This window comes from Ochotona princeps, chromosome 17 (genome assembly GCF_030435755.1).
Source record: "Ochotona princeps isolate mOchPri1 chromosome 17, mOchPri1.hap1, whole genome shotgun sequence".
In the NCBI taxonomy this organism is placed as follows: Eukaryota; Metazoa; Chordata; class Mammalia; order Lagomorpha; family Ochotonidae; genus Ochotona; species Ochotona princeps.
Genome location: NC_080848.1, coordinates 30397826 through 30424166, shown reverse-complemented (window position 1 = coordinate 30424166; position 26341 = coordinate 30397826). Strand labels below are relative to the sequence as shown.

Sequence of the window (26341 nt, the reverse complement as noted above, 5' to 3'; positions counted from 1 at the left end):
CTTTCCCAGGTCATCACTATGGGTGGTATTGCATTACCTTGAAGGATTGGAGTTTCTGGGTTTAGAAAGCTAGCACACATATAAGCATAAAGCAGAAGTTCCTGCAGAGTTCCCCCAAGAATTGAAATGCTTCTTTGTGCAATCCAATGCAGAAAACCTTCACTTACCAGACCTGAGACCATATGAGTGACCACTCTTATTTTTTTTTTCTAGGACAATAAATAGGTAAAATGGTGATTGGGCCAAGACTTGGTCCAATTCAGTTCCATTTAGTTTTAGGTTACTTGTTTGGCATTTGAGGAAGAATATGGGCTGTTTCAGCAGAGGTGTGACCTGCATTTGAACATGGGTGCCTGTGTTAAAAACAGGAGAAAGAGCTTGCTTCATGTGGTGTTAGCTACTTTTTCAATTCTATTTTCCTATTTGTTCCTTTCCCATAAAGAAAGATGTAACTAAAAGAATGCCACCCACTGCTTGATGAAAGGTAATAGGAGAACACATTTTTTCATTGTCATATTTGAATGGCATTGCATTTAGTATGAAGTTAGAGAAGAAATAAAAAAGGTGTAGACCAAATCTGTGTACTCCGTCACTGGCAAACAGCTCCAAAGATGAGCTACCCAGGATTTTTCTTAATAGTTTCAAGTAAAAATGAAATTTTGAGGAGAATGTGATGGCAACATAGCCCAAGCTGATTTCATTTCTAGCTGCTGTGATGCAATGATGAACACTGTATGTAAATGCACAGTTAGATAAATGTGTTCTACTGAGCCTGCAGACAGGAAGGACGCAGCTGGCCAGCTCCTCTCCCTTGCCTCCTCTGTTTTGGAGGAATTGTTTTCATTTTCCTGCCAGTCTGATAACCTGTTTTGATCATTTGGTGGAAGCTGTAATTGCAGGTGGGCACATTTTGAGTAACAGTTCGCAATCTGTGCAGCTGCTTTTTGCAGTACATCCTGTTATTAAAACAAAAACAAAAACTTGGGCTAAGATCAAACCCACAGCTATAAGGGACTTGACAGAGAACAGCTTAACTTTACCTTAGAGGACAAAGAAAGCCCTGGCCTTCTTTAGACTGTGTTTATATTCTGAGATAAGTGATTAGTATTTTTATGTCCTTTTAACAGTTCTGTACAGTAGATCACGAATCTCTAAATTGGGCAATGATGAAAGGTAGAAAAGAGAGGCATCTTTTATAGTAATTTTAGCTCCAGAAGACATTCAGACCCTTCTTTCTACTTCAGAACATGGTCTACTTTACATTCCCTGACACAGCATAATGAAACGGTGAGGCGGGAAGACTTGTGGAGAGAAGTGATTATAATTAAGTATAGGATGGGCCTGGTAATCAGAAACTTGAATTCTTGCATGACATGAAAGTGTGTGCCTCAAAATCTTTCTGGGAGAAAACTTGTTCCATATTGGAAGCAACTGTGGGGTTGTCTTCACCCACATGTTCCTACCCGAGAATTGTGGTGGCTCCACAGCTCTGTTTTCTGCAGATGGGCACTAGGTGTCAGGATTTTCCCTTCACAGAGGCCTGGCAATCAGTCATGCCTTTTGAATTGCAGTTTGGAGAGACAAACCCACTGACATCCTTCCTTTTTATCTTTTGGCATGGCAGGCTTTACCTTGTGTCCCTGCAATATGCGATTGCAGTCTTAATTCTGGATTGAGATCTGTTGAACCTGTGTCACACCTGTACACATATTTTTTTAAATGAAGAGGATGTTCAAAGAGGGAATAAAGTAATGCAAATTTAAGTTTGAAGACTAGGTGCCTTTGTGTCTGTTACCTTGGTTTCAGGACTGCTCTGTGTTCTTGAGGGTGACAGGGTAGGGATTATTGGGAATTATTACTAGTCCTACTGGTATGAACAATTATTGTTTAATTCTTGACAAAGGAATGATATCTAGTGTCATTAAGGAAGACATGTTTCTATTTTATTTATTTTTTTAAGAGTATTTATTAGAGAGAAAGAACATGTAAAGGAGAATCTTCCAACTGTTGGTTCACTTCCCAGATGGCCACAGCTGCCAGGGCTGGGCCAGGCCAAAGCAGGAGCCAGGAGCTCCACCCACGTGTTCCACCTTGTGTGGCTGGGACCCAAACACTGGGACCATCTTCTACTGCTTCTCCCAGGTCATTATTAGGGAACTGGATCAGAAGTGGAGCAGCAGGGAATGCATGCAGGCACCCTTATGGGATGCTGCCATCCTGCTGCTTTACCAGCTATGCCGCAATACTGGCCCTGGCATAGCATTGGTTTGTTTTTTTACACAAAAAAATTTTAAACATTTAGAAAAACCTGAAGAATAATATACTAAATACAGTTGCATCTCCCAACTGGTGCATGCAAATCTGACCCTGTTGCTTCTTCGTTTATATGTTGCTGTAATTCTTTGCAATTTCTGATATGAATATCCCTTTTTAAAAATGAGTAGTTAGGAGTTGGGTGGAGAAAAGAAGTTGGTAAGCATATATAAGCCTGAAAGAAGTTAGTAGTAGATTCATTCTGACAGTTCTTAGGCTGGACCTCCTCACCCAAAGGACCTTTTGTTCTAGTAAATCCAATCCACCCTAACACACTCTTAGGTTATGTGGGTTATATTTTCCACACTTGGAGGAGTCACCTGGTTCTCGGGCCCTAACATTCTTGGGAAATCTCTTGTACCCCGAGACTCTGGCTGGAGAAAATGTTTATATGCTTGTAGGTTTGGATAAGGGAAAAAGTGGACTGTTTTCTCAGAAACATAGGTGGAAATATTGTTCTAGCTTGACATTGGGTTTCCATGAATTTGTAGCCCATTTGGACATACTTCACAGTGCTTCAGTTTCATTCTTTGGAAGCTAGGTGTAGAATGGAGTCAGTCTTGGAGCAGTGTGTTCTATGAGCAAATTCTCATTGTAGTGTACTGATGGGCAGATCTGAAGCAGACCTCAAAAACATGGATCTGTAAAGTAGAACAGTGGCCTGTGCACTAGTCGCTCAGTTTATAAAAAGGGACTACTTGACCTCAATCTATCTACCAGCCACCGGGCCTAGCTCTGAGAATGGGAGAGAGTGTCTTGAGCTCCTTAGCAGAAAAGGGTCACATGCCACTAATTAAACATGAACATTCATAATTTTCACTTGCTTTTTCATCAAAGGGCTTTGAAATACCAGTTTTGAGTTCTTTCAGACCTAACAAGAAAAACACATTATGGAATACATGGCAAGATTTTTTTTTAATGATTTCATGCTTTTCTTTTTTAATCCCTATTCTATATAAACATATTTGGCTACAAATTTTTTTTTAAAGATTTATTTTATTTTTATTACAAAGTCAGATATACTGAGAGGAGGAGAGACAGAGAGGAAGTGGAGCTGCCGGGACCAGAACCAGCGGCCACATGGGATCAAGGCGAGGACCTTAGCCACCAGGCCACGCTGCCAAGCCCTTGGCTACAAATCTTAAGGTAAAATCATCTTCCAAACCAAAGAGGGATCCCACATTAGAAAATTATACAGACTTATTTTGAAAGTGTATCAGCCTACCATGGAATGATGTTTAATGAATTTGTAACACTGTGCTTTTAGGATTCATGTACTTTACTTAGTACATGTACTTTACATGTATGTTACTACTACTCAATAACCAGCAGTCAACATTCATTCACATAATGAAAGGACAATGATTCTAGCAAGGTGGCAAGGCTATTTTCCATATCAACCAATGAATCCTGTGCCATTTCTCAAGAGCCATTGCTTTCAATGCTTTCCATTGCATGTTTCTTTTTTTTTTTTTTTTAAGATTTATTTATTTTATTACAAAGCCAGATATACAGAGAGGAGGAGAGACAGAGAGGAAGATCTTCCGTCTGATGAGTCACTCCCCAGGTGAGCCGCAATGCCCGGTACTATGCCGATCCGAAGCTGGGAACCAGGAACCTCTTCCGGGTCTCCCACGCGGGTGCAGTGTCCCAATGCATTGGGCTGTCCTCGACTGCTTTCCCAGGCCACAAGCAGGGAGCTGGATGGGAAGTGGAGCTGCCGGGATTAGAACAGGCGCCCATATGGGATCCCGGGGGTTCAAGGCGAGGACTTTAGCCACTAGGCCACGGCGCCAGGCCGTTGCATGTTTCTTAAAAAAAAGGTATAAATTGTTTTATGTACACATGTAGAAATTTTCTGATTTTTTATACACACATACACATACTCAAGTTTGATTTATTTATTTGAAAAGCAGAGCGACACAGAGAGTTAGAGATATCTTCCATGTGCCGGTTTGCTCCCCAAATATCTGTCACAGCCAGAGTAGGCCAGGCCAAATCATGGAACTCCATCCTGTATTCACACATGGGTGATGAGCACAAGTACCTGGGCCATCCTCCTCTACCTTCCCAGTTATACTAATAAGAAGTTGGGTCAGAAGCGGAGTAGCCAGATACAGGAGTAACTCATACAGGATGTGGCGGTGCAACTGGCAGTTTAACCAGTGCCACAACACTAGCTCCAGTAGCTTGTATATAAATATTGCAGGGAGAAATAATTCCCCTGTTCAGATTTGCTGTTTCTACTCTTTGGTAACATTGTCAAAGAATTACTTCTGGGATGAGGTTGTTTTTCTTTTTTTTTTTTTTTTTTCTCTAAATGTAATCCCCACCCCCCACCCCCGCTTTTATCACTTTTTAGAGGGGTTAGGGCAAGTTTGTTCAGCCATTTTTGAATTATCAAAGCAGGAACAAAAGGAGTTTTTCAGGTGTTAATAAAATTTGTTTCAGCTCTTTTTTGTCCTCATATAATACTCAGCAGGGGGACATGATACCTGGCAGATTGAAGGTAATGGAAAGGCATAGGCATTTTTTTTTTAATTTGTTTTTTTCCAAAAGTTGCGAATTAAGTAAAATATTGCACATTGTCTAATTGGTTTAAAAAAACATAAAGACTTCTGCAGTATTTTCTAATGTAATGTGTTTAATTAATGGATTAAAATGAATTAAAATTACTAAGGTAATTATTTTTATGCTAATTTTAAAGAGTTAATATTCCTTCAGTTCCAAGAGAAGATGGGAGGCGAAAGGTAACACTAATATGTTACCTCATCACTATGATGCATGTGATCCCTAAGCCTGTTTCAGCTCGAACACTCTGTGATTCTTTGTGTTACTGCTCTGGAGCCTTGCGGGGTGGTCATCTCATGGCATTAGCAGAATTAGAACAATAGCTATTGGATGCTATGCCTGAAAAAGCTCAAGTTTTAGACTCTAACCATGGAAAATGACAAATAAAGCGTCAACATCACAACCACAGTCTAACCTGTATTTAAATCTCCGTGGAAAGACTGTGTTTTGTAAGCTGAACTCTTCAAGTGCATAGACAGGCAGCTATGGCAAGGACACCGTCTTTCTGCTTCTCACAATGTACCTGGAGTCGACGGATGCTTGCTTCTCAGCACCCTTCAGAAATGAAATCCTGTCACGTTTTTCCCCTTTGCTTTCCCTTTAGATTTTCTTGTTCAGCTTGACATTGTTGTTTTGTTTTTGTGGTAACAGCAGCTTTGTAAAGTGCCTGTGTGTGCATGCACATTCTGTTCACACTGATAGTACAATTAATGTTGATGTCAATTTTGGTGTTAATTTTGGGTCATGATTAGTGTTGACACTTTGTGTCAGACTGATGGCATTTATAGGCACCACCAGAATAAATATTAATATCATGTTTTTAGTATCTGTTATAACATTATAACATTAACATTAAACCAAGGTCCTCCCAGGAGGAGGAAAAAAAAGCCCTGCATATATGGGTAGATGGATAATGCCTTTCCGTATCACTGGTGTTACTCAGCGAGAAAATGACATCTCAGGGCAGAATCCTAATCACTGTTTGCAGCATCAGAAATAATGATCACCTCTGATCGGAGGTTGTGAATAATTCATTCGGTTTGATTTTCACGTCCTGTCCAGTGATACTTTTCAAACCAAATGTGTTTCTACAGGAAAATAATGGTCCCACTTCTTATGGAAATACCGTGGCACAAATCATTTTACCCACATAAAAACAGTTAAATAAGACTGTTCTCTTCTGCTTGCTTTCTCCGCCCCTTTCCCTCCTCCCTCACTTGAGCATGTTTATTCGAGAATCACAGTATAGAGAAAGAAATATTTTCTTCCTTAGAGCTTGTATAAGGACAACAAATATTTATTTCTGCTTATCTTTAGCTTATTATTCACATAGCTCTTTTGCTCCTCTACCCTTGACCACTTCAATTAGCTCAGATTGATAGCCCTGTTTAAACCTCAAACACCTGCTTGTTGGAATGTTCTGTTGCAAAAACAGTAATCTGAAGTTAAATGTTTTAAAACTTGTTCATGACTGTGGTGATTACAAGGTAGTTGGATTGAGTGCCTAGGACCACCTGGCTAGCAGGTGCCTGCAGACAGAGGCGCACTGTCAGGAATGCGTTATGCTGACCCTACCTGTGCCGTGAAGCTGGAGCCTGAAACTCATCAAGCCAGAAGTCCAGCTGCCCACACAGGCAGGCTACAGGTTGCCCTTGTGTTGCTTCCTTTGCCCTTAAGTCCTCCTGAAGCCTTTAACTCCTGGTTTCACCTTGGATGAAAACAGAGGGAAAGACAGAAAATGGGGGAGTTGATAATGGAATTTCCTTTAGTTGTTATTCTTTATTCAATACATAACATCGTGGGCTTAGGTGAAATCGGCGAATGTCACAATCCCACTCACGATGTCACATTTGTATACACTTTTGTAATGATCGCAGAAATTTCAACACCAAATCTTCATTGTGTATATAACATAGATAGACCCATCCGTGTGAAGTAATTTGACTGAAACAATTAGTGTCCTAATTAGATGGGGGGGATAAGATGATGGTCTTCTGAAGTAATGGCCCAATCCTCTGAGACAAAGCTATTCTTGGAATATTTTTGAACCATTTCTTGTGAATGCTGTGACCCGCTTTTCTCCCTCTGAATCTGACAAGGGCAGGAGGATGCGTTTTTTTAACCCAGTTTCCATCATGAGACAGAAAGTATTTTGCATTCAGAAACCATTTCCTTTATCAAATTCAATTTTGTCAAGTGATTAGTTGAGTTTGGGAGAGAATGATTTGAAAACACAGAGCTGGGAATGGCTCCTGTGCTTCCACACGTGAGGATAGCAGTTGCCATTCTCAAGTCGCGGGTGCACTGTCAGTGATTGAACGTCGCAACTGGATCGTTGCGTGGCATGTCTCTGCAGCTGTTACAGACCCGCATCTGTTGACACCATGTGTTCGTACCCAGGACTGCTAAAAGAACGAGAGGAGCGGGCGAAATGGTACCTTGCCTGCCTATCAGGGCAAATGTCCTTTATGTACATATGTTTGTAAAGCTTCTTTCAAGATGAAAGGCTCTGTATAAATATAAGCTTTCGATTTTAGTACATGTTTGTAATACATGTGGTACAGTCCTAAATATGTACTTAGCTGATAGGTACTGTTCTTGTCTGTTGTACAAATATTGACTTTAAAAGTATAAATATGTATTTAATCATCAGACCAGAAAAATACTGAAGCAGTTACTTCTCAGGTAGAGATATTAATATTGTATAAACCTGTATGTACACGTGTTTACATTATACCGCATAACTCTAGAATGTTTCTTTATAAAAAATGAAATGATAGCCCCAGCCAACTAAGCTCTTCCTGATAGTCTTTTCCCTTTGAGGTGACTCTTGATTTTTACTTATTTGGTATGTTTATATCTCTGATTTTATACAAATGATGTCTGTTATATGATAGCTAAGATCTATAGTCGGTTCTTCTAAGTATGGGGAATTCATTAGGCTTGTGAGATTTTTTTCTATCTTCCTTTAAACATTTTCATTGGGGATAGCATTGTGGTATCGTGAGGTAACTCGCTGTATGCAACAGCAGCATCCCATATGGCCACCAGTTTATGTCCTGGCTGTTCCACTTCCTATCTAACTCCCTGCTAATGTGCGTGGGAAAGCAGCTGAGGATGGCACAGGTGCTTGAATCCTGCACCCACATGGGGGAGCTGAAAGAAGCTCCTGGCTTTGACCTGTCCAGCCCTGGCCATTGCAGCTGTGTGGGGCCATGAACCAGTGGATGGAAAATCCGTTTCTTTCTCTCTCTGACTCTTTCAAATAAATAAAATTAAATCTGTGGGTTTTTTGTTTTTACTTATTATGAAAATCTTCAGATATACACTGATTTAGAGCTACAATATAAGCATCCCTGTACCTGATTTAATTAATTAACAGATTTAATCTGTTATTTTGTAATTTATAGAAGTTTAAAGTTATTAGTGCAGTATGAACTCGATAAATTAGGAAAGCAGGTGTAGGTGGTGACAAACTAACTGCACCCACTCCCTTCATTTCTCTCTTTGTTTCACTTTTATGCTTCTCTTCTCCCTCTCCTCCCACCTCCCAACCAGTGTATGTTGAGAAAGTTGTGACACCAGATATGCACTTGCTTCATGCCAGATACAATTCTAGGACTTAGCGTGTATTTAATCCTCACAAAGAAACTAAGGTATAAGATGATTAGTAATTTACTCATGCCTGGAAAACTGAACGACTCTCTGTTCTGTCCAGTTCAAATTCAGGATATAGAATCTGGATCCTAAGTCTGTGCTTCATAATGACTACCAATGAACCTCTTACAGTCACGGTGTTACGCAGATAGCTTTCTGTATTCCATCTTCTTTTTTATTTCTGGTCACCTTATGTTTTTAGTGGGATTCATATTTTCTTATTTTTGATGATGTTTACATAGTTGATTAGGGTAGGATAGGCCCAGGATTGAGGGAAAGTGGGTGAGACCACTATTTCCACACCTTCCTTATCTTCCTATATCTGGGGGATGTCTTCCTTTTTCTAATTTAGTATTGTGATATCGTGGGTGTTGTAAAATGCTGGTCATCATCCTTTATGAGACTGTAGTGAATGCTGACAAGAACTTCAGCTAACCAATTTACTCCCTCCAGAAACGTTTTTGTTGTGACATTTATTTTTACTTATTTTAGAAATGTTTTACATCTTCAGATAAATTACAAAGGTAGAAAGTTTTCCATGGACTTTTCGCCCAGTTTTGCCTCTGATTACATCTTAAATAGGCATGGTATAATTAAACCACAGACTTGAAAGAATTTCACCAGTTCTTGTACTAAGTCCCTTTTTCTGCTCTAGGGTTCAGTCTAGTCCAGTGTGCCATAATGTATTTAGAGATCAACAACATCAATGCTTACGTTATGATTGACGTTCAGATGTCCTTTTTATGTTCAGTTAAAACTAGCAGCACTGGTCAGGAATATATTTCCTTAATCTCACTAGTAAGGCATTTATTTTTGTGTGAACTTTAAAAAAACAAGTAAGAAATTTAGGACAGGCATTTGCCCTACCAATTAGACTGGCATTTAGGACCCTTGTCTTCACAATACCTGGATTCGAATCTCATCTCTAGCCTCTAATTCTAGCTTTCTGATGATGCAGATCTCGAAGACAGTGGTGGTGGGTCGTATAGATGGGTTCCAGTCACATGTGCGGGTGTGTGGGTGACCTGGATTCCGTTCCTGGTTCCTGGCTTTGGCACTCAAGCTGTTACAGGAACTAAGAGTTACAGTCAGTGGGGTAGAGCTTGCTACCTCTTAAATACGTATTAATAAACATCCATGCTATTTGTACAGAACATTACTGGATTGTCCTATGCCTTAATTTCCTGATGATAACAATACCTTTGAGTTAGTAATAATGATAGCTAAAATTTAGGAGCTTTAATCTGCCTGGCTATGTACTAATTTAGTGTGGTGTTTCTCACATCAGTTCCTGCAGGAAGGTGCTGTTATCCTCATTTTATGATTGAAAACAGATGAGTGATAGGAAGCTAAGTAACCTGTTCAAGGTTAAACAGCTAGCATAAAACTGAGATTGGGACTAGGGCAGCTTGAGTCTCCAGCTTAAGCTCTTAATCCCTATCAGTGTTTGTCTACTTTTCATACAGTGTAGTCAGATGAATTCTGTGCATAAGGGTTTTAGTAAACTGGAAAACAGGGCGTGCGTTCAGACTGTGGGAAGTTGTACTGAGAATCTGAACGAGTCTGTTAGAATGGATTAGATGTGAATAGGTTGAGAGGGAATGACCAACTTTCTATATTAAAATTAGTGTAATGTCAGCTTCCAGCAGTTGATCAAACTACTAGATGTGATTTTCTTAGTATTGTGAAGTTGTTGAAGCTTGATTAAATAAGACTTTCCCAACGTCACGCAGCTAATTAATTAGTGATAGAGCCGGAATTTGGATCAATGTTTGATTCCATAACTCAATTTCAGCATAATATACTATGTCATTTGATTAGTTGTGAAGTCTGTATTTTACTGTGAACAAGAGAAACAGATACTTGCGCTAACTCAAAAACCAAAGCTCTGCCGGTAAGGACTCTTGCTGTACGTGGCCTGGGCTAACACTCTCCAGTCTGTAATGGTACCTTTGAAGGCGGGAGGATAGCGGTCGATGAGAAACACACTTTGGAAAGACATTGATAAAGAGTAGTGTGTTCTTGGTGCTGCAGTGTTGACACCTAATTAGAAGTCAATATTGCAAGCATAATGACCTGGCCAATTGCTGAACTGACTGCCCAAGTGACACAGTTAGAGTCCCCAGGTAATAATGTGAGATAAGAGTATTATTTGACTGCCCAGGGCCACACAATCAGTGTTTACATTACCACGCAAATGCTGAAGTTGATTCTTCAGGCTTTGTAGCTAAGCTGCTTCTGACCTATGTCACAAAGGTTAACATATTGTAAAATTTGGTGTAAATCTTAATGTTCCTGATTAAAAATTCATTTATAAGAAAGAAGACAGAAAATAGCTTTTTATTCCTGGGGGAGGGGGAATAGGAAAAGGCAGAGAAAATATGCCTCCCCACATAGGTATTATATTAACTAGTGTCTAAGAAACCACAGCCCCAAATTATCTGAGTGCTTGGTATTTCTCTATGCTGTTTTTTGAATGAGCTGTTTCACCTCCTTTTCTCTGTATAATAAGCAGATACAGTAATGCCTTATCTGAGAAAGTGAGTGGATTTTTTTCTGTGTATATTATATCCATTTTGATTTCTATTTAGCCAATGATATATTAAATGGCTTATATTTATCTGTGGGTGTTTCCTATGTGTATTTCTTAATGCTGAGAATCACAAATAGCTGTGTGGAGAGCTTCAACCCGCCTGATTATAGTGGATGTGCAATTGGATTGAGGAATGTGTACTCAGAGCTTATGATCACTGGCCCGGTTGAGTCTGGGTGATGCATATGGCTTTCCAGGAATGCTGCTATTTACATCTGTTAATGGCCCTTCTTGATGACCAGCTCCCCAATGAGGTGACATGCAGCAGCCTGGGGATGAGAGACCGACTGAGGCTGCAGATGTGGCTGGGGTCCATTAAGCAGGGCCAGGAATGCTCATGTGGTAGACTTTGTGTTTGGGGGAAGGGGGGCAAGTGGTGGCAGTGGGAAAAGGGGCAAGCATGGGGGCAGATAGATGGCAGGGGAAAGAGAACATGTTATTTACCCAGGTATAGGAGAGAGAAACAGCAGACATGAAACACTGCCAGTGTAACTGGGGTGTGAATGAATGGAAAAGGAGTGGAACTAGCAAATAAACAAGTCGAAGGATTGTCTCATTTTCCTACGGAGGAGGATTGAGAGAAGACAAGACCCGTGAGGGTTTGGGAAGAGACCTGTCACCTCCACCTTTTAAGTCAATATCCCTTATTTGTGTGGCTAGTCATTGCTGCAGAACGGAGAGCAGAGATTTGCATACAGTGAGGCCGGCAGCAGGTCAGGCCTGAGGTCCTCGCAGCCTTTGCCTTTCTGGTGTTGGGAGAGAGCAGCAGCAAGGGTTGCTCACACGGGTGCAGTGTGGAATGCTAGTAAATTCTTGCAGACAGGGAGCATACCTGAGCAGACCCGTAAAGAGTATTTCTATTATTTCTGCCTGATGTTGAACGACAGTAAAAGGACTGCAGATCACAAAAAAGTGTACATTTTACTCCCTTATGTGTTGGAGGCTTCTTGGATTCAATCAGAGGAAGAAACAATAGCTTACTATACTGGATAGTAAAACAAGAATTCTGGATTGGGCCCGGTGGCCTAGCAGCTAAAGTCCTCGCCTTGAACACGCCGGGATCCCATGTGGGTGCCGGTTCTGGTCCCGGCAGCTCCGCTTCCCATCCAGCTCTCTGCTTGTGGCCTGGGAAAGCAGTCGAGGACGGCCTAGAGCACTGGGACACTGCACCTGCGTGGGAGACCTGGAAGAGGTTCCAGGTTCCCGGCTTCAGATTGGCGCACACCGGCTGTTGCGGCTCACCTGGGGACTAGATCATCGGATGGAAGATCTTCCTCTCTGTTTCTCCTCCTCTCTGTATATCTGACTGTAATTAAAATAAATAAATCTAAAAAAAACAAAAACAAAAAAAAGAATTCTGGATTGAATCGCCAGTACCATGGCATTCTTCTCTGTGTATGTTGAATACACATAGACTTCAGTTTTCCCATCTTTGAGCTGGCCATAAGAAGGAATTGAGATAATTTTGGAATACATACTGAACTATATGTTCCCAGCACAATCTAGAGTAGTAGGAAGGTGTATTTTCTGGTTCTCACACGGGGCTGTGCTGTTTGGCAGTGCGTATCTGTCTACGTTGAAGGCTGTGTGTAGGTGTGGTCTCCTGCTTTCAAGGAACCTGGACAAAAGGCATATGAAAAGTTTATATTTGTTTGTTTATGCCTCTGCAGATTGGCATGGTAGCTTGGAAGATGACCCTTAAAAGTCCTGAGTATCCAGAAGGCCGAGATATCATCGTAATTGGCAATGACATCACATACCGCATTGGGTCCTTTGGGCCTCAGGAAGATCTGCTGTTTCTGAGAGCTTCTGAGCTCGCCAGGGCAGAGGGGATCCCTCGCATCTATGTAGCCGCCAATAGCGGGGCAAGAATTGGACTGGCAGAAGAAATTCGTCATATGTTCTATGTGGCCTGGGTAGATCCTGAGGATCCTTACAAGGTACAAACTAAGAAAAGTTGAAAGATTAAGATGCGCATGTGTGTGTGTGTGAGCGTGCGCATGTGTGTGCAGGTATCCAGAGGAGTCGAGAGACAAAATTCTAAATTAAGTCAGCATTTAAATTTAAAGTGACTAAAGAGAATTCCTTAAGACACCATTTTAGAGAAAAAGTATTTCTCAGATGTTCACCTGGTTTTTTTTCCTCCCAGCGTTAAAACGGATAACTATTGCTGTGATTGAACACTAGATGAAATAGTAGGTATGTGCTTAATGAGAGAGACACTAAAGCGAAAACATGTATCTTTAAACTCTCCGACTGTGGCTTCCAGGACAATCATGCACAAACATCACTTACTTCCTCAGCCTCTACTCGATCCTGCCTGCTCTACTGGAAATCTGCCTCTCCGTGAAGGATTTGCTTTCCCCTCGGCATTCCCAAGTTGTGGCTGACGGCTCTTCCTGTATCACGAAGCTGTGGAGGGAATACTGTCTCCTTTAATTCTCAATGCTGCTTCACACTCTGCTCTCCCTTCTCCCTGAGAATCTCGTCTTTCTGGGCTCTGTTAGCAGGGGGTGCGCTACTTCCCCTGCACCTTACTAGTGTCTGTCTGCCCTTTCCTCACACAAGCGTGTGCTCCTTGCACCTTTTCATTCGTGCCGCGTTGTCTCACCCTTCAATACGACGTCATGTAATGATTCTTGGTTATTGCCCTATGCATACGGATAATCCTCCCCTCGAGCTGGCCTTCTGGATCCTGGAGTTTATCTCCTGTGATGCTCCTACCATCGAACCCCAGTTCAGTTTCTCATTCCCTTAATCTCAATTTCAAGAAACAACCCCTTGTTTGCCACACTTTCTCCTTTCTGTCCAGCTCACTCTCTCTGGTTCTCAGTCCAGCAGTCCTTTGAGCCAAGCAGGGCCTACAATATTGATCCCTCCATCTTTATTATTCACGTCTGCCTCCTATCCGCCCTTCCTTCTTGTCTACACTCACCACTTTTGCTATACCCCTCAACTTTTTACGCTCTTGATTCTGTTTTCTCTGTGCTTTCTCCCTCTACTCCCATGACTGCACTTGTACAACAGAATGTTGCTGGAGAAAAACACACAGTTCTGTTGATGGGTCAAATTCACCATACTCCTGGATGAGAGCTTCACATCTTCTCTTCATGCAAATCTCTTAACATGCTCTTCCCACATCCTCACTCTTGGCTGATAACTACAATTTACTGAGACGTGAAAAATTAAAAGAGTGTCTTGGGCCCAGTGTGATAACATATCAGCTAAAGTCCTCACCTCGAATGTGCCTGGATCCCATATGTGCCGGTTCTAATCCTGGCGGCCCCGCTTCCCATCCAGCTCCCTGCCTGTGGCCTGGGAAAGGAGTCAAGGACAGTCCAAAGTCTTGGGACCCTGAACTCACATGGGAGACCTGGAAGAGACTCCAGACTTCTGGCTTCGGATTGGCTCAGCTCCGGCCGTTGTGTCGGCTTGGGGAGTGAATCAGTGGACAGAAGATCTTCCTTTCTGTCTCTCCTCCTCTCTGTATATCTGCCCTTCCAATAAAAATAAATCTAATGCTGACCTTCCTGTGGTACAGCTGACCTTTTTCCTTCTTGCCAATTGAAGAATGTCAATAACACTTCCCATCTTTCTTGCATAATCATTTTTCCTCCCAGTTGGATCTTCTTAGCTCTCAAGTATGCTTCAAGCCACTTTCCCTACTCCATTTATTCTTCCCTTTAGAATAAATCTGTTGCCTCTTCTTGCTGGATACAGTCCTTGCTGCATACAGAAGCTCCTGGCTTCTGCTTGACACAGTCCCAGCCATTGTGACCATTTAGAGAGTGAACCAGCAGATAGAAGAGCCCTCTCCTTCTCTCTCTTTTCTTTCAAATAAATAAAATTTTTATATTAAAAACTAATAAAATGGTTAATTTTTCTTAGCTTTGAAATAAACAAAAGGGCAAAACATACACCACATACACAAACCACCCCCACGCCTCCTCCAAACCCCCACCACCCCTCTGGGTGGAGATAGATGGCTGCGGAAGCTAGGACTGGAACAAGAAGCTGCAGACTCGCTTGTGAGCCCCTCCAGTTCCTCCTCCAGTTTTCACCTGGTGCTTTGTCAGGATTGCTGCCCCAGAGTGTGTGGGGTAACTAGGAAAAAATAGCTTCATTATCCTCCCCCCGGAACAACTTTTCTGTGTTCATCTTCACTTAGTGATCTCATTTGGTCTTGAAGCTTTACACTCCATGTATAAGCTAATAACCTGACAAACATACATCTTCCTCCTCAAAGTCAGATTCTTTTTTTTTTGAAGATTTATTTATTTTTATTGCAAAGTCAGATATGCAGAGACAAGAGACGGAGAGGAAGATCTTCCGTCCGATGACTCACTCCCCAAGTGACCACAATATCCAGTGCTGCACTGATCCGAAGCCAGGAGCCTGGACGAGGACTTTAGCTGCTAGGCCACAGCGCTGGCCCCAAAGTTAGATTCTTACGTCAGCACTTCACAGCTCCGCCAGCATCTGTGCCTAATTGTAGCTTCTGTTGTCTCTTAAATTTGTTCTTCCCACAAGCTTCTCTGTCTCAACAAATGTTACGTCTGCTGTATTTGGTTTAGGCAAAGACCTTGGAGATAACTTATCCTTGACTTCTCTCTCTTGCACACACTGCATCCGTTGTTTCAGTAAATCATATTTATGCTGTCACCTTCAAGACATACTGAATTTCTGCCTAATATCTAACCACTTCCTCTGTTATGCAGTAGTCAGCTCCCTGTGTGAATGTTGAATTTACCTCCTAATCGACCTTTTGCTGCTTCTGGACTTGCCCAGGCCTCCACCCAAAGTCTCTTCTCATAGCAAGTGGAATGATCCAGTTAAAATATATTAATCAGATGGCAGCTTGTAACTTTCCTCTGGCCCATTCAAGTAAAACCCAAAGGCATTATGGGTAGCTGCAAGGCCCTCTGTAGGGTGACCTTCTGATACCACTGTGCTCTCACTTATTGCTGTGCTCCACTCGTGGCTCAAACTGCGGCTGCCAGCCTCTGTGCTACTTCGTAAACCTTCCAACTACACTCATGCCCTGGTGCCTTTGCACTCCTTCCTTCTGCCTAAAATGCCTTCCCCCCCGTTACTTGCATGCTTCATTTCCCCAGTTCCTTTAGATCTGTACTCAAATGATAACTTTTCCATCCTGAAGCCTCCACTGGCTATTCTTCTGAAATTTAACTCTGTTTCCCTTCTCTGGTTCCCCCCCCCCCTTAAATATCATTGCCATTAATATCCTACGTTTTGCTTATTTATGTTGTGTGTTTCCTGCCTCTTCCATTAAGAGGTAAGTTACGTGAAGGCAGGCAGGAATTTTTGCCGGTTTGGTTCAGGGCAGTTTTTCCAATACCCAGAACAGCACATACATGTAATAGATACTCAGTAAATGTGTGCTGACCGACATACCATTGACTCAGTGCAACAAGATATTCTTGTCACAAGTCATATAAGCCAGTGACAGAGTCCCGTCTCTTCCATGTTGTGTTCACTGTGGGAACATACTCCTTGAATTAAATGGTAGGCACAGTTTCTCATATCATTTTGAACGTTTTTCCCTAATTCTTTTTTTTTCTTTAACTTTGTGACAGATTCATTAGAGCTAAACACATGTACCATGTACCTGTACTATATGTGTGTATATATATGTACCTGTACAATTGTCCTTAATGAAATTTAACATTATTTTAAAAATATTAAGTGGGAATTATTTAAAACATCACAGGGAGCCAGTGGGGAGCCAGTACTGTGGCATAGCAAGCTAAGTCTCCACTGTGGTACTGGTATCCCATATGGACACTGATTTGAGTCCTGGCTGCCTCACTTCTGATACACCTGAAAGAATAGTGGAAGGTGGCCCAAGTCCTTGGGCCAGTGCACCCACAAGGGAAACCCAAAAGAAGCTCCTACCTCCTAACCTCAGACCAGGCTGGCTCTGGCCATTGGGACCATTTGAGGAGTGAATCAGCAGATGGAAGATCTCTGTGTTTCTTTTTCTCTCTCTTTAACTCTGTGCTTTCAAGTAAAAATATATGAATCTTAAAAACAACAACAACAACATGATCGGGGTCCAGCGCAGTAGCCTAGTGCTAAAGTCCTTGCCTTGCACACACTGGGATCCCATACGAGTGCCGGTTCTAATCCCAGTGGCCCTGCTTCCCATCCAGCTCTCTGCTTGTGACCTGGGAAAGCAGTCAAGGACAGCCCAAAGCTTTGGGACCCCGAACTCACGTGGGAGAACTGAAAGAGGCTCCTGGCTCCTGGCTTTAGATTGGCTTAGCTCCGGCCGTTGTGGCCACTTGGGCAGTGAATCAACGAACAGAAAGATCTTTCTCTCTGTCTCTCATTCTCTTTGTTTATTTGACTTTCTAATAAAAAGAAAATCTTTAAAGAATTTGATGATTATTAATGACTTTAGATTTCTGACTTTTTTATTGACTACTAGATTTGTGATGTTGTCACTTTTTTTTTTAATTTATGTTTTTTGGAAATGCAGATTTACAGAGTTCACTCCCCAAGTGGCTGCACTGGCCAGAGCTGAGGCCAGGAACCAGGAGCTTCTTCTGGGTCTCCCACATGGGTGCAGGGTCCGAGGCCACTGGCTGTCCTCGACTGCTTTCCCAGGCCCCAGGCAGGGAGCTGGAAGGGAAGTGGAGCAGCTGGAATATGAACTGGGGTCCACATGGGATTATGGCACATACAAGGCGAGAGCTTTTGCTGTTAGGGTACCCTGTCGGCCCTGGGAGGATATCTTTGACATTTCACTAAAGATCAAAAATTAACCCTTTAAAAATAATTTAGGGCCCGGTGCAATAGCATAGTGGTTAAAGTCCTCGCCTAGCACACACTGGGATCCCATATGGGCGCCAGTTCTAATCCCGGCGGCCCCGCTTCCCATCTAGCTCCCTGCTTGTGGCCTGGGAAAGCAGGTGAGGACGGCCCAAAGCTTTGGAACCCTGCACCAGCATGGGGAGACCCTAAAGAGGCTCCTGGCTTTGGATTGGCTCAGCTCCAGCCATTGTGGTCGCGTGGGGAGTGAACCATCGGATGGAAGACTTTCCTCTCTGTTTATCTGCCTTTCCAATAAAAATAAATATATCTTTAAAATAATAATTTATTAAGCTTTTACAATTTATTTGAAAGGTGGAGAGAGAGAGAGAAGGACAAATATCTTCCATTTGCTTATTTCCTCCCCAAATGTCTGTTACTACTGGATTAGGCCAGTCTGAAGCCAGGAATCTGCAACTGCATGTGCATCCCACAGGAGTGACAGGGACAGAACTCCTTGAAGCCATTGTCCACTGCCTCTCAGGATTTGCCTTAGCAATAAGCTGGTACTCAATGCAAGGCGTTCTGATGCCTAACGCAGGTTTCCCAAACAGTGTCTGACCTGCTGCCCCAGAAAATGACCCTTTTACTCTGCTAAACATAAAATGAATGGCTTCTAACTCAAGTTAGTAGCTCTAAGGCAGTTTATTTCAAAGACAGGCAGGCGATGATTGAAAAAATTAGTTAGTTCCCTCATTCACAGGAGAGTTGTCCATGCCAGAATGCTAGCATGCAATGTGTTAGTATGTCCAAGAGGTAATGTTGCAATTTAAATTTAGCTTTGGAGCCAGCTTCACTACCCAGGCTTTGTTGTGTTTTCTGATTATGTGATAATGGCATGTAATAAGTTGAAAGTGGTTTGTGCTTCACAGGGATACAAGTATTTATATCTGACCCCTCAAGATTATAAGAGGGTCAGTGCTCTCAACTCTGTCCATTGTGAACATGTGGAAGACGAAGGAGAATCCAGGTAAGTTCTATTTGTTTGTATATTTGTATCACAATTATTTGACCTTGCCAAAGGAAAGGGAACTATGACAATTCCCCTTCTGTCCTGCTCTCAGTAATCTTTACGGGCATTGAAGGTTGCTTGTTACATCACTGGCATATCTTAAACGGGTATCAACTTTACCACTTATTAGCTGAAGGTCCTTGTTACTGAAGCTTTTCGATTATAGTACTTTTTCATTTTAAAACAACTGAAATATGTAAGCAAAACATGTAAAGAAAAAAAATTACTCAGAATAAAAAATTACTTGGAATCCTAACCAAGGCCATAGTTAATTTTTGTTGTGGTCTATGTTTTCTATATCCTTTATTTTTTAAACATGATTGTCATTAAAATAGGCATCTTAAGTTTTTTTTTTAAGGATTTTTTGATACTGCATGTTCTTAAGGTCACAGCAAATACATGCTAGTCACAGCACAATTCTCATGTTAATGTGATATTTCAAGGAGAACTGATTCAGTCTAACTTTTATAATTTCAAGAATATAAAAATTCAGTCCTTCTTTCCTTCCTTCCTTCCTTCCTTCCTTCCTTTGCCTTTTGGGATAATGTATTCTAAATTTACATTGGTCAAAGGCTTCATGCTCCAATAAATAAAGAGTTGAATAAGTAAAAAGACAATAGTTCACCAGGAATATAGACAAGGACCATAAATAATCAAATTAAAAGATGCTCATTTCACTCATGTGGTGATGTTAAGATAATCATAGATCATTAAAATGACAGTAATATATCCATATTTTTTTTCCTTTTTTTTTTTTTTTCAAATTAATCTTACTTAGTTGCTTAGGGTACAAAGGGTCAGGGGTTACAGGAAAGTGGTTCATACCATTGTTTCCACACTAGTATCATTTTTTTCCCCGTGTATCTGGGTATCCATATATATTAACTACCACAAACAAACGAAAATATATTGTTTTTCCTTTTGTGTCTGTCTTACTTCACTAAACATAATTGTCTCCATTTATTTGACAGGCAGAGTGACAGAGTTCTTCCTTCTGCTGGTTGACTCCCCACATGGCTCATGACTAGGGCTGGGCCAGACTAAAGTTGTTGTTATTTCAGAACTATATTGGGTCTCCCACATGAGTGGCAGAGGCCCAAGCAGATTAGAAGCAGCATAGCCAGGGCTCGAACCAGCACCTTATGGGTGTTAACATCACAAGCAGCAGCCTATTTTGCTATGCCACAACACCACCCCCTGCAGATTTCTTTTTTAGGAAAAAAAGAATTGCAAATACTTATTTTATTTATTTGCAAAGCAGAGAGACAGCGATCTCCCATCTCTGGTTGACTCTCTGTATTTTACTCCGTGATAGCCAAAGCTGGACCAGGCTGAAGCAAGAGTCAGGAACTCAATTAATTGAGCCTTCACTGCTGCAATTTTTGGAGAAAATTTCTTGCATTCTTGAAATATTATTAGAATCACTCCTCAGCCTATTGGTTAAAGTCAAGTGAAATATTATTAGAGAATGTGATGTCAATGACTGCTTCTTATTATCTTACAATGAGTATATTTTATTTTGAATATTCAAGCTGGTTTTAATTTGTTAGTAGTATTTCCCTCGATAAAACATTCCTTGAAAGATGTAAACTTGTAGGAACATCTCTGATGATTCCCTTTGGGTTGATTTCTAGAAGTGGGATTGCTAACCATAAAGTCCGTCTTCAGGAACAAGCATTTGGCCCTGCAGTTAAGGGTCTACTAGAGGGGCCTGGCAGCTAAAGTCCTCGCCTTGAACGCCCTGGGATCCCATATGGGCGCCGGTTCTAATCCCGGCAGCTTTGCTTCCCATCAGCTCCCTGCTTGTGGCCTGGGAAAGCAGTCGAGGACGGCCCAAACCCTTGGGACCCTGCACCCGTGTGGGAGACCTGGAAGAAGTTCCAGGTTCCTGGCTTTGGATCGGCGCAGCACTGGCTGTTGCGGTCAGTTGGGGCGTGAACCATCGGACGGAAGATCTTCCTGTCTGTATCTCCTCCTCTGTGTATATCTAACTTTGTAATAAAATAAATAAATCTTAAAAAAAAAAGAGTCTACTAGAGACATCTGCATTTCTTATTGGAGTGCCTGGTTTCGATTCCTGGCTCCATTTCTGATTCTAGCTTCCTGCTCATGCACAGCTGAGAGGCGGTAGGTGCTGGCCCAGTAGTTGGCTTCCTGCCGCTAGCATGGGAGACCCAAGGACCTGACTCTTGCAGGCTTTGGGGATTGAACCAGCAGTTGAAAATACATCTATCTTTTCTTTTTTTCTGTCTCTATTTCCCACTGCTTTCCAAATAAACAAATAGTTCCAAGTCCAATTATGAGAGTTTGAAAGAGTAGTTTCACATTGTCCCCAAACATCTTTGGTGTCATCAGCATAGCATGATTGTATGTATTTGTACTCTGATTTTTCTCTGTACTTAACATTCTTGTTTATCGTCAATTGGTAAAGTAGGACACAACAGCAAGTGTTACTTTGACCTGTACTTTTGCTGAACAGTAAAATTGAACATTTTTACAATTTTCCAGCATTTTCTTGAATGTTAAATACCTCCATGTTATTCTGAGTTACCAATAAGGTTTTTGTTCTTTTTTTTTTTTTTTAAGATTTATTTACTTTTAGGCCACGCCGCTGGGCCCTTTTTTTTTTTTTTCAATCTTTATTTGAAAGGTATACTATTTGCGGAGAAGAGAGACAAGTCTTCCATGCACTGGTTCACTTCCCAGATGCCTGCAACAGTAAGAACTGAAGCCAGAAGCTTCTTTCCTGGTCTCCTGTGCGGTTGCAGGGCATCTTCCTCTGCTCTCCCAGGCACCGCAGCAGGGAGCTGGATTAGAAGTGTAGCAGCTGGGGCTTGAATCAGCTGCCTTTGGGATGCCAGCCCGAAAATGGAGGATTAGCCTGCCACTGGTGCCTGTTCTTTTTGCGGAGGTGGGGGGGGGTGGGGGTGGGGGATTAATGCCTCACTGTTTTAAGTATTTAGTGGGGTAAATTTTTGCATTTCTTAATTTCCTAAGTCTTACTGTTTTGCCGTTTGATGTGTAGACGTAATTCCCCCAAAACTTTCCATTATGATTTAGATTAAGATTGTCGTTAACAACTCTGTAATTTTTTCACAGCACCCCTGGGCTGTAATAAACAGAAAGTTTGTATATAGCTTAATGCAAATGAATTGTTAAGTATACTTTTGTGTTCATAATCTTATCACTTGAAAGTACACATACAGGGGGAAATTGCATTGTTAAATAATTATAGTGCCCAACTAAAGGGCTATTTGTGCCTACGTAATACCTCAGATTTTATTTTTGTATAGAACTTATTTTTTTCCTCCGATAGAAATGCTAAAAATCTTGCTTGGTAAACATTGAGCACTGTTGAAAGTAATACAGCACTATGTGAGGTTAAATCCTGAACTCCCCGGGGCCAGTGTTGTCAAGTAGTAGATAAAGCTGCCACCCACAGTTTGGCATCCCATGTGGGCACCAGTTTGAGTCCTGGCTGCTCCACTTCCCATCCAACTCCCTGATAATGGTCTGGGGAAAAGAGCAGAAGATAACCCAAGTACTTGGGCTGCTAACCCATGGGAGACCCAGAGGAACTTTTTGACTCTGCTTCAACCTGGCCCAGGTCATTACAACTATCTGAAAAATGACCCAGAGAATGGAGGCTCACTCTATCTCCCTGCCCCCAAACCCTGTAACTCTGACCTTAAAATAAATAAATAAATCTTAAAAGGAAAAATCCAGAACTTCCTAAAGGTTCTAATTCCTTAAGGGCTCCATCAGGTACCACGTGATAGTGTTTCTCTCAAATGTTTAAATCGTGTAGGTCTGGGCCCAGTGCGGTAACTTAGTGGCTAAAGTCCTTGCCTTGCAGGTGCCAGAATCTCATGTGGGCACTGGTTTGTGTTCCGGCTGCTCTACTTCCCATCCAACTTCCTGCTTGTGGCCTGGGAAAGCAGGATGGCCAGTGGCCTTGGGACCCTGCACCCAGGTGGGAGACCCAGAGGAGCTCCTAGCTCCAGGTTGGCTTAGCTCCTGCCATTGTAGTCACTTGGGTTTGTGAAACAGTAGATGAAAGACCCTTCTCTGTTTCTCCTCCCTGCAAATTAACTTTCCAGTAACAAATTTAAAAAAAAAAATGTGTGGGTGCCTTTGGGTTCACTATGTTATCCTGGGATGCTTTGGGGCAAAGTATGAGTATGGTGGGGTTTTGCCGATTTTCCTTGTTTATTAATAGATGACTTTTTTTTTTGCTACTCTGGGAATTTCCTCATTTTCTAATTTCAGAGTGATTTACTTATTTATTTATTTGAAATGCAGATACAGATCTTTAATTTCTGGTCATTCCCCAAATGCCCCCAGCAGCCCAGGCTGGGCCTGGCTAACGCCAGCAGACAGGAACAGCATCTTGTTCTCATAAGGCTGACAAGAACTCAAGTATTTGGGCCTTTATCCTCTGCTTCCCAGTCCATTATCAGAGAATTAGGTCTGAAGCAGAGTATCTGGATTTCAAACCTGCAGTCAAACGTGGGATGCTGGCGTGGCTTTACCCCGCCGGCTTGCTCCATTATAATTTTAAGCTCTTGAGTACTGGTATTTATGGAAGTTGTTGATTTTGTGTGTTGATTTTATTTATTTTAAAAGATATACAGATATACAGAGAGGAGGAGAGAGAGAGGAAGATCTTCCGTCCACTGGTTCACTCCCCAGTCAGCCGCCTCGGCTGGAGCTGAGCCAATCTGAAGCCAGGAGCGCCTCCTCCAGGTCTCCCAAACGGGTGCAGGGTCCCAAGGGTTTGGGCCATCCTCGACTGCTTTCCCAGGCCGCAAGCAGGGAGCTGGATGGGAAGCAGGGCCGCCGGGATTAGAACCCGTGCCCATATGGGATCCCAGGGCGTGCAAAGTGAGGACTTTAACCACTACACTATCGCGCCAGGCCTGTGTATTGCTTTTATTATAAAACAAGGCTTTTTCTCTTATGAAGTTGCTTATCGCAAGGAGCCTTCACCACAGCACCAAGCAGCTAGTAAGCAATGGGACATCCTGCTGTGGGGCAGACATCGGGTGGAGCAGTTAACTGTCATTTAGAATGCCTGCATCTTGTATCGTGTGCCTAAACTTGGGTCCTGACTCTGCTCTCCTTTCCATCTTCCTGCTAATGCACCCCCTGGGAGGAACAGATGATGACTTAAGTAGCGTTGTCCTTGATAACGCACATGGGAGACCTCTACGGAATTCCTGGCTCCTGGCTTTGACCTGGCCCAGGTCTGGCTTTTGCAGGCATTTGGGCATTAGAAAATCTGTCTTCCTGTCTCTGCTTGTGAAATAAACAAATGGTTTTTTAAATCTTGGCTATTATTGTCTTTAAGGATGGAGATGATATTGCCTATCTATGGTTTATTATAAGGATCAAAAATTGTGCATATGAATATTTTGTTAACTATAGTGTGTTATACAATTTTTTTTTATTGTGATGCTTAAAATATATAGTATTACTGGAAAGAATGATAGATCTAGGTGGTAGAAGACTCACGTCATAGAACAGAAAAGTGGGACATTTTAGTTGCTTCTATGTGATAGTGGGAGACAGTACTACTTAACAAATGATGAATCCCTGTGGAACCAAACGCAGCCCAGAGGAGGGAGGCTGTGCTTTCCAGGGAAGGCTGACTGGGCCCCTGAGTGTCGGTGACTCCACGTGGCCCTTACCAAGAGGATACCTTACCAGCTTCCCCAAATTAATGTGGGTCATTAACCTCTTATGGGAGATTCGCTCCATATACAACATAAATCTAGAATCCAGAGAGCAAAAGGAAGACTTGGGGAATTATTGAACATTGGGAGAGGCTAAAAATAGAAAAGCAAGGGGATCTCGGAAGCAGAGATCAAAGTCACAGACCAGCAGCAAGGGCAAAGGAGAGGAATTGATGGAGGGCTGGAAATAAAGAAGGGAGCAGAGAAATACGGGGTGGAGAGAAGTAGTTTAAGAGCCACAAAGGGATACTTATTTATTATTTCAATTTGTAAAACTGTGCCCAGTGCCAAGCCTTCTGGGTACACATGGAACGATAAATAATATATGCCCATCTCTGCTTCCAACTTTGTATTTTTTCCTTTCTTTTATTAGTTGCATTTCCCCATCTCCCATTTCCCATTATCAGCTATCACTCCTAATCCCCTGCCAGGAAGACAGATGAGTGACTCCCACTAGATCCGCAGGATGCTTTCCAGACAACTTGGTCAGCATTTCACTTCTACACACATTCCACCTGCCCCTCCAGAGAACTGTAGCCAGGAACCCTCTTGTATACACTTGATATTTATGAAGAAGCAAGAATGAATGTTCACTGTGTTGGACTTCACTTCATCTTGGTTTGGGAAAGAGGACTTTTTTTTTTAACCTGAGAAACTGGATTAAACCTTCATACTACTTCTCTGTTTAGAGATTTTTATTCTTACTTAAAATGATTAGTTTAATGACTGTCACTTATTATAAAGGAATACATTGACTCCGCTGTTAAGAAACTTGTTTCAGAGAGTAGAAGAGCACATGGGAAATCCCATAGCCTTCTACATGTCAAGCCCTCTCCATTTACACTTTGCTTTAACTCTCATGTCAAGTTCTTGATACTGTCACACCCATTTTACAGAAGTTCCTGTATTATCCCCAGTCACACTGGTGTATATATCAGAGCAAGGATTTAAACCTTGGTGCTCCTTCTGTTGTACTTGATTGCTTTCAGGTAAAATAGGAAATACGAGGCTTTATGAATAAAGCTGAGAAAGATAGACAAGTGAAAGGTGTAAAAATAAGAGTGTTAAATGTAAGATTTTCCATATGCTTTTAGCAATTATTCTTAGAATGGTTTGCTGTTACTCTGGTTAACCTTTGTAATTTGGCATGGCTGTATCCAACAGGTACAAGATAACAGATATTATTGGAAAGGAAGAGGGACTTGGAGCAGAGAACCTCCGAGGTTCTGGCATGATTGCTGGAGAATCCTCATTAGCCTATGATGAGATCATCACCATCAGTCTGGTAAATCTTCCAGAATGTGAAATTTTTGGAGAGATGACCCTACATCTAGGTCTGCTGTTTGCTCTTAAATGAGAACATTTCTTGAAAATTACCTATCTACAATTTTATTTTATAACACATGATAATGAGGAGTCGGGATGATATTAAGTAACTGACTTTCCCAAATAAACCTCGGCTGATTTTAGCCTACAGTTTAACTTCATATTTCCCTGACTATTCTGCCACACTTTTAGCAGCTTGGAATTCTTCTCCCACTTACTCATGCCCCTAGCAGGGATGCCAGGCATGTGTGAAATGGGCAAAAGTAGAAAAGTAAAGAGTCGTGCAGGTATCTGATACTTGCA

At 41.9% G+C, this 26341-nt stretch overlaps 1 protein-coding gene across 1 annotated transcript in view; it reads left to right on the top strand.

Annotated features, from left to right (window-relative positions):
• ACACA (acetyl-CoA carboxylase alpha) overlaps nucleotides 1-26341 on the top strand; it is a 236484-nt gene that overhangs the window by 150070 nt on the left and 60073 nt on the right. The window contains exons 42-44 of the mRNA XM_058675532.1: nucleotides 12805-13074; nucleotides 18838-18935; nucleotides 25877-25997. Of these exons, the coding sequence (XP_058531515.1) occupies nucleotides 12805-13074; nucleotides 18838-18935; nucleotides 25877-25997 (489 nt within the window). The remainder of the gene's footprint in view (nucleotides 1-12804; nucleotides 13075-18837; nucleotides 18936-25876; nucleotides 25998-26341) is intronic.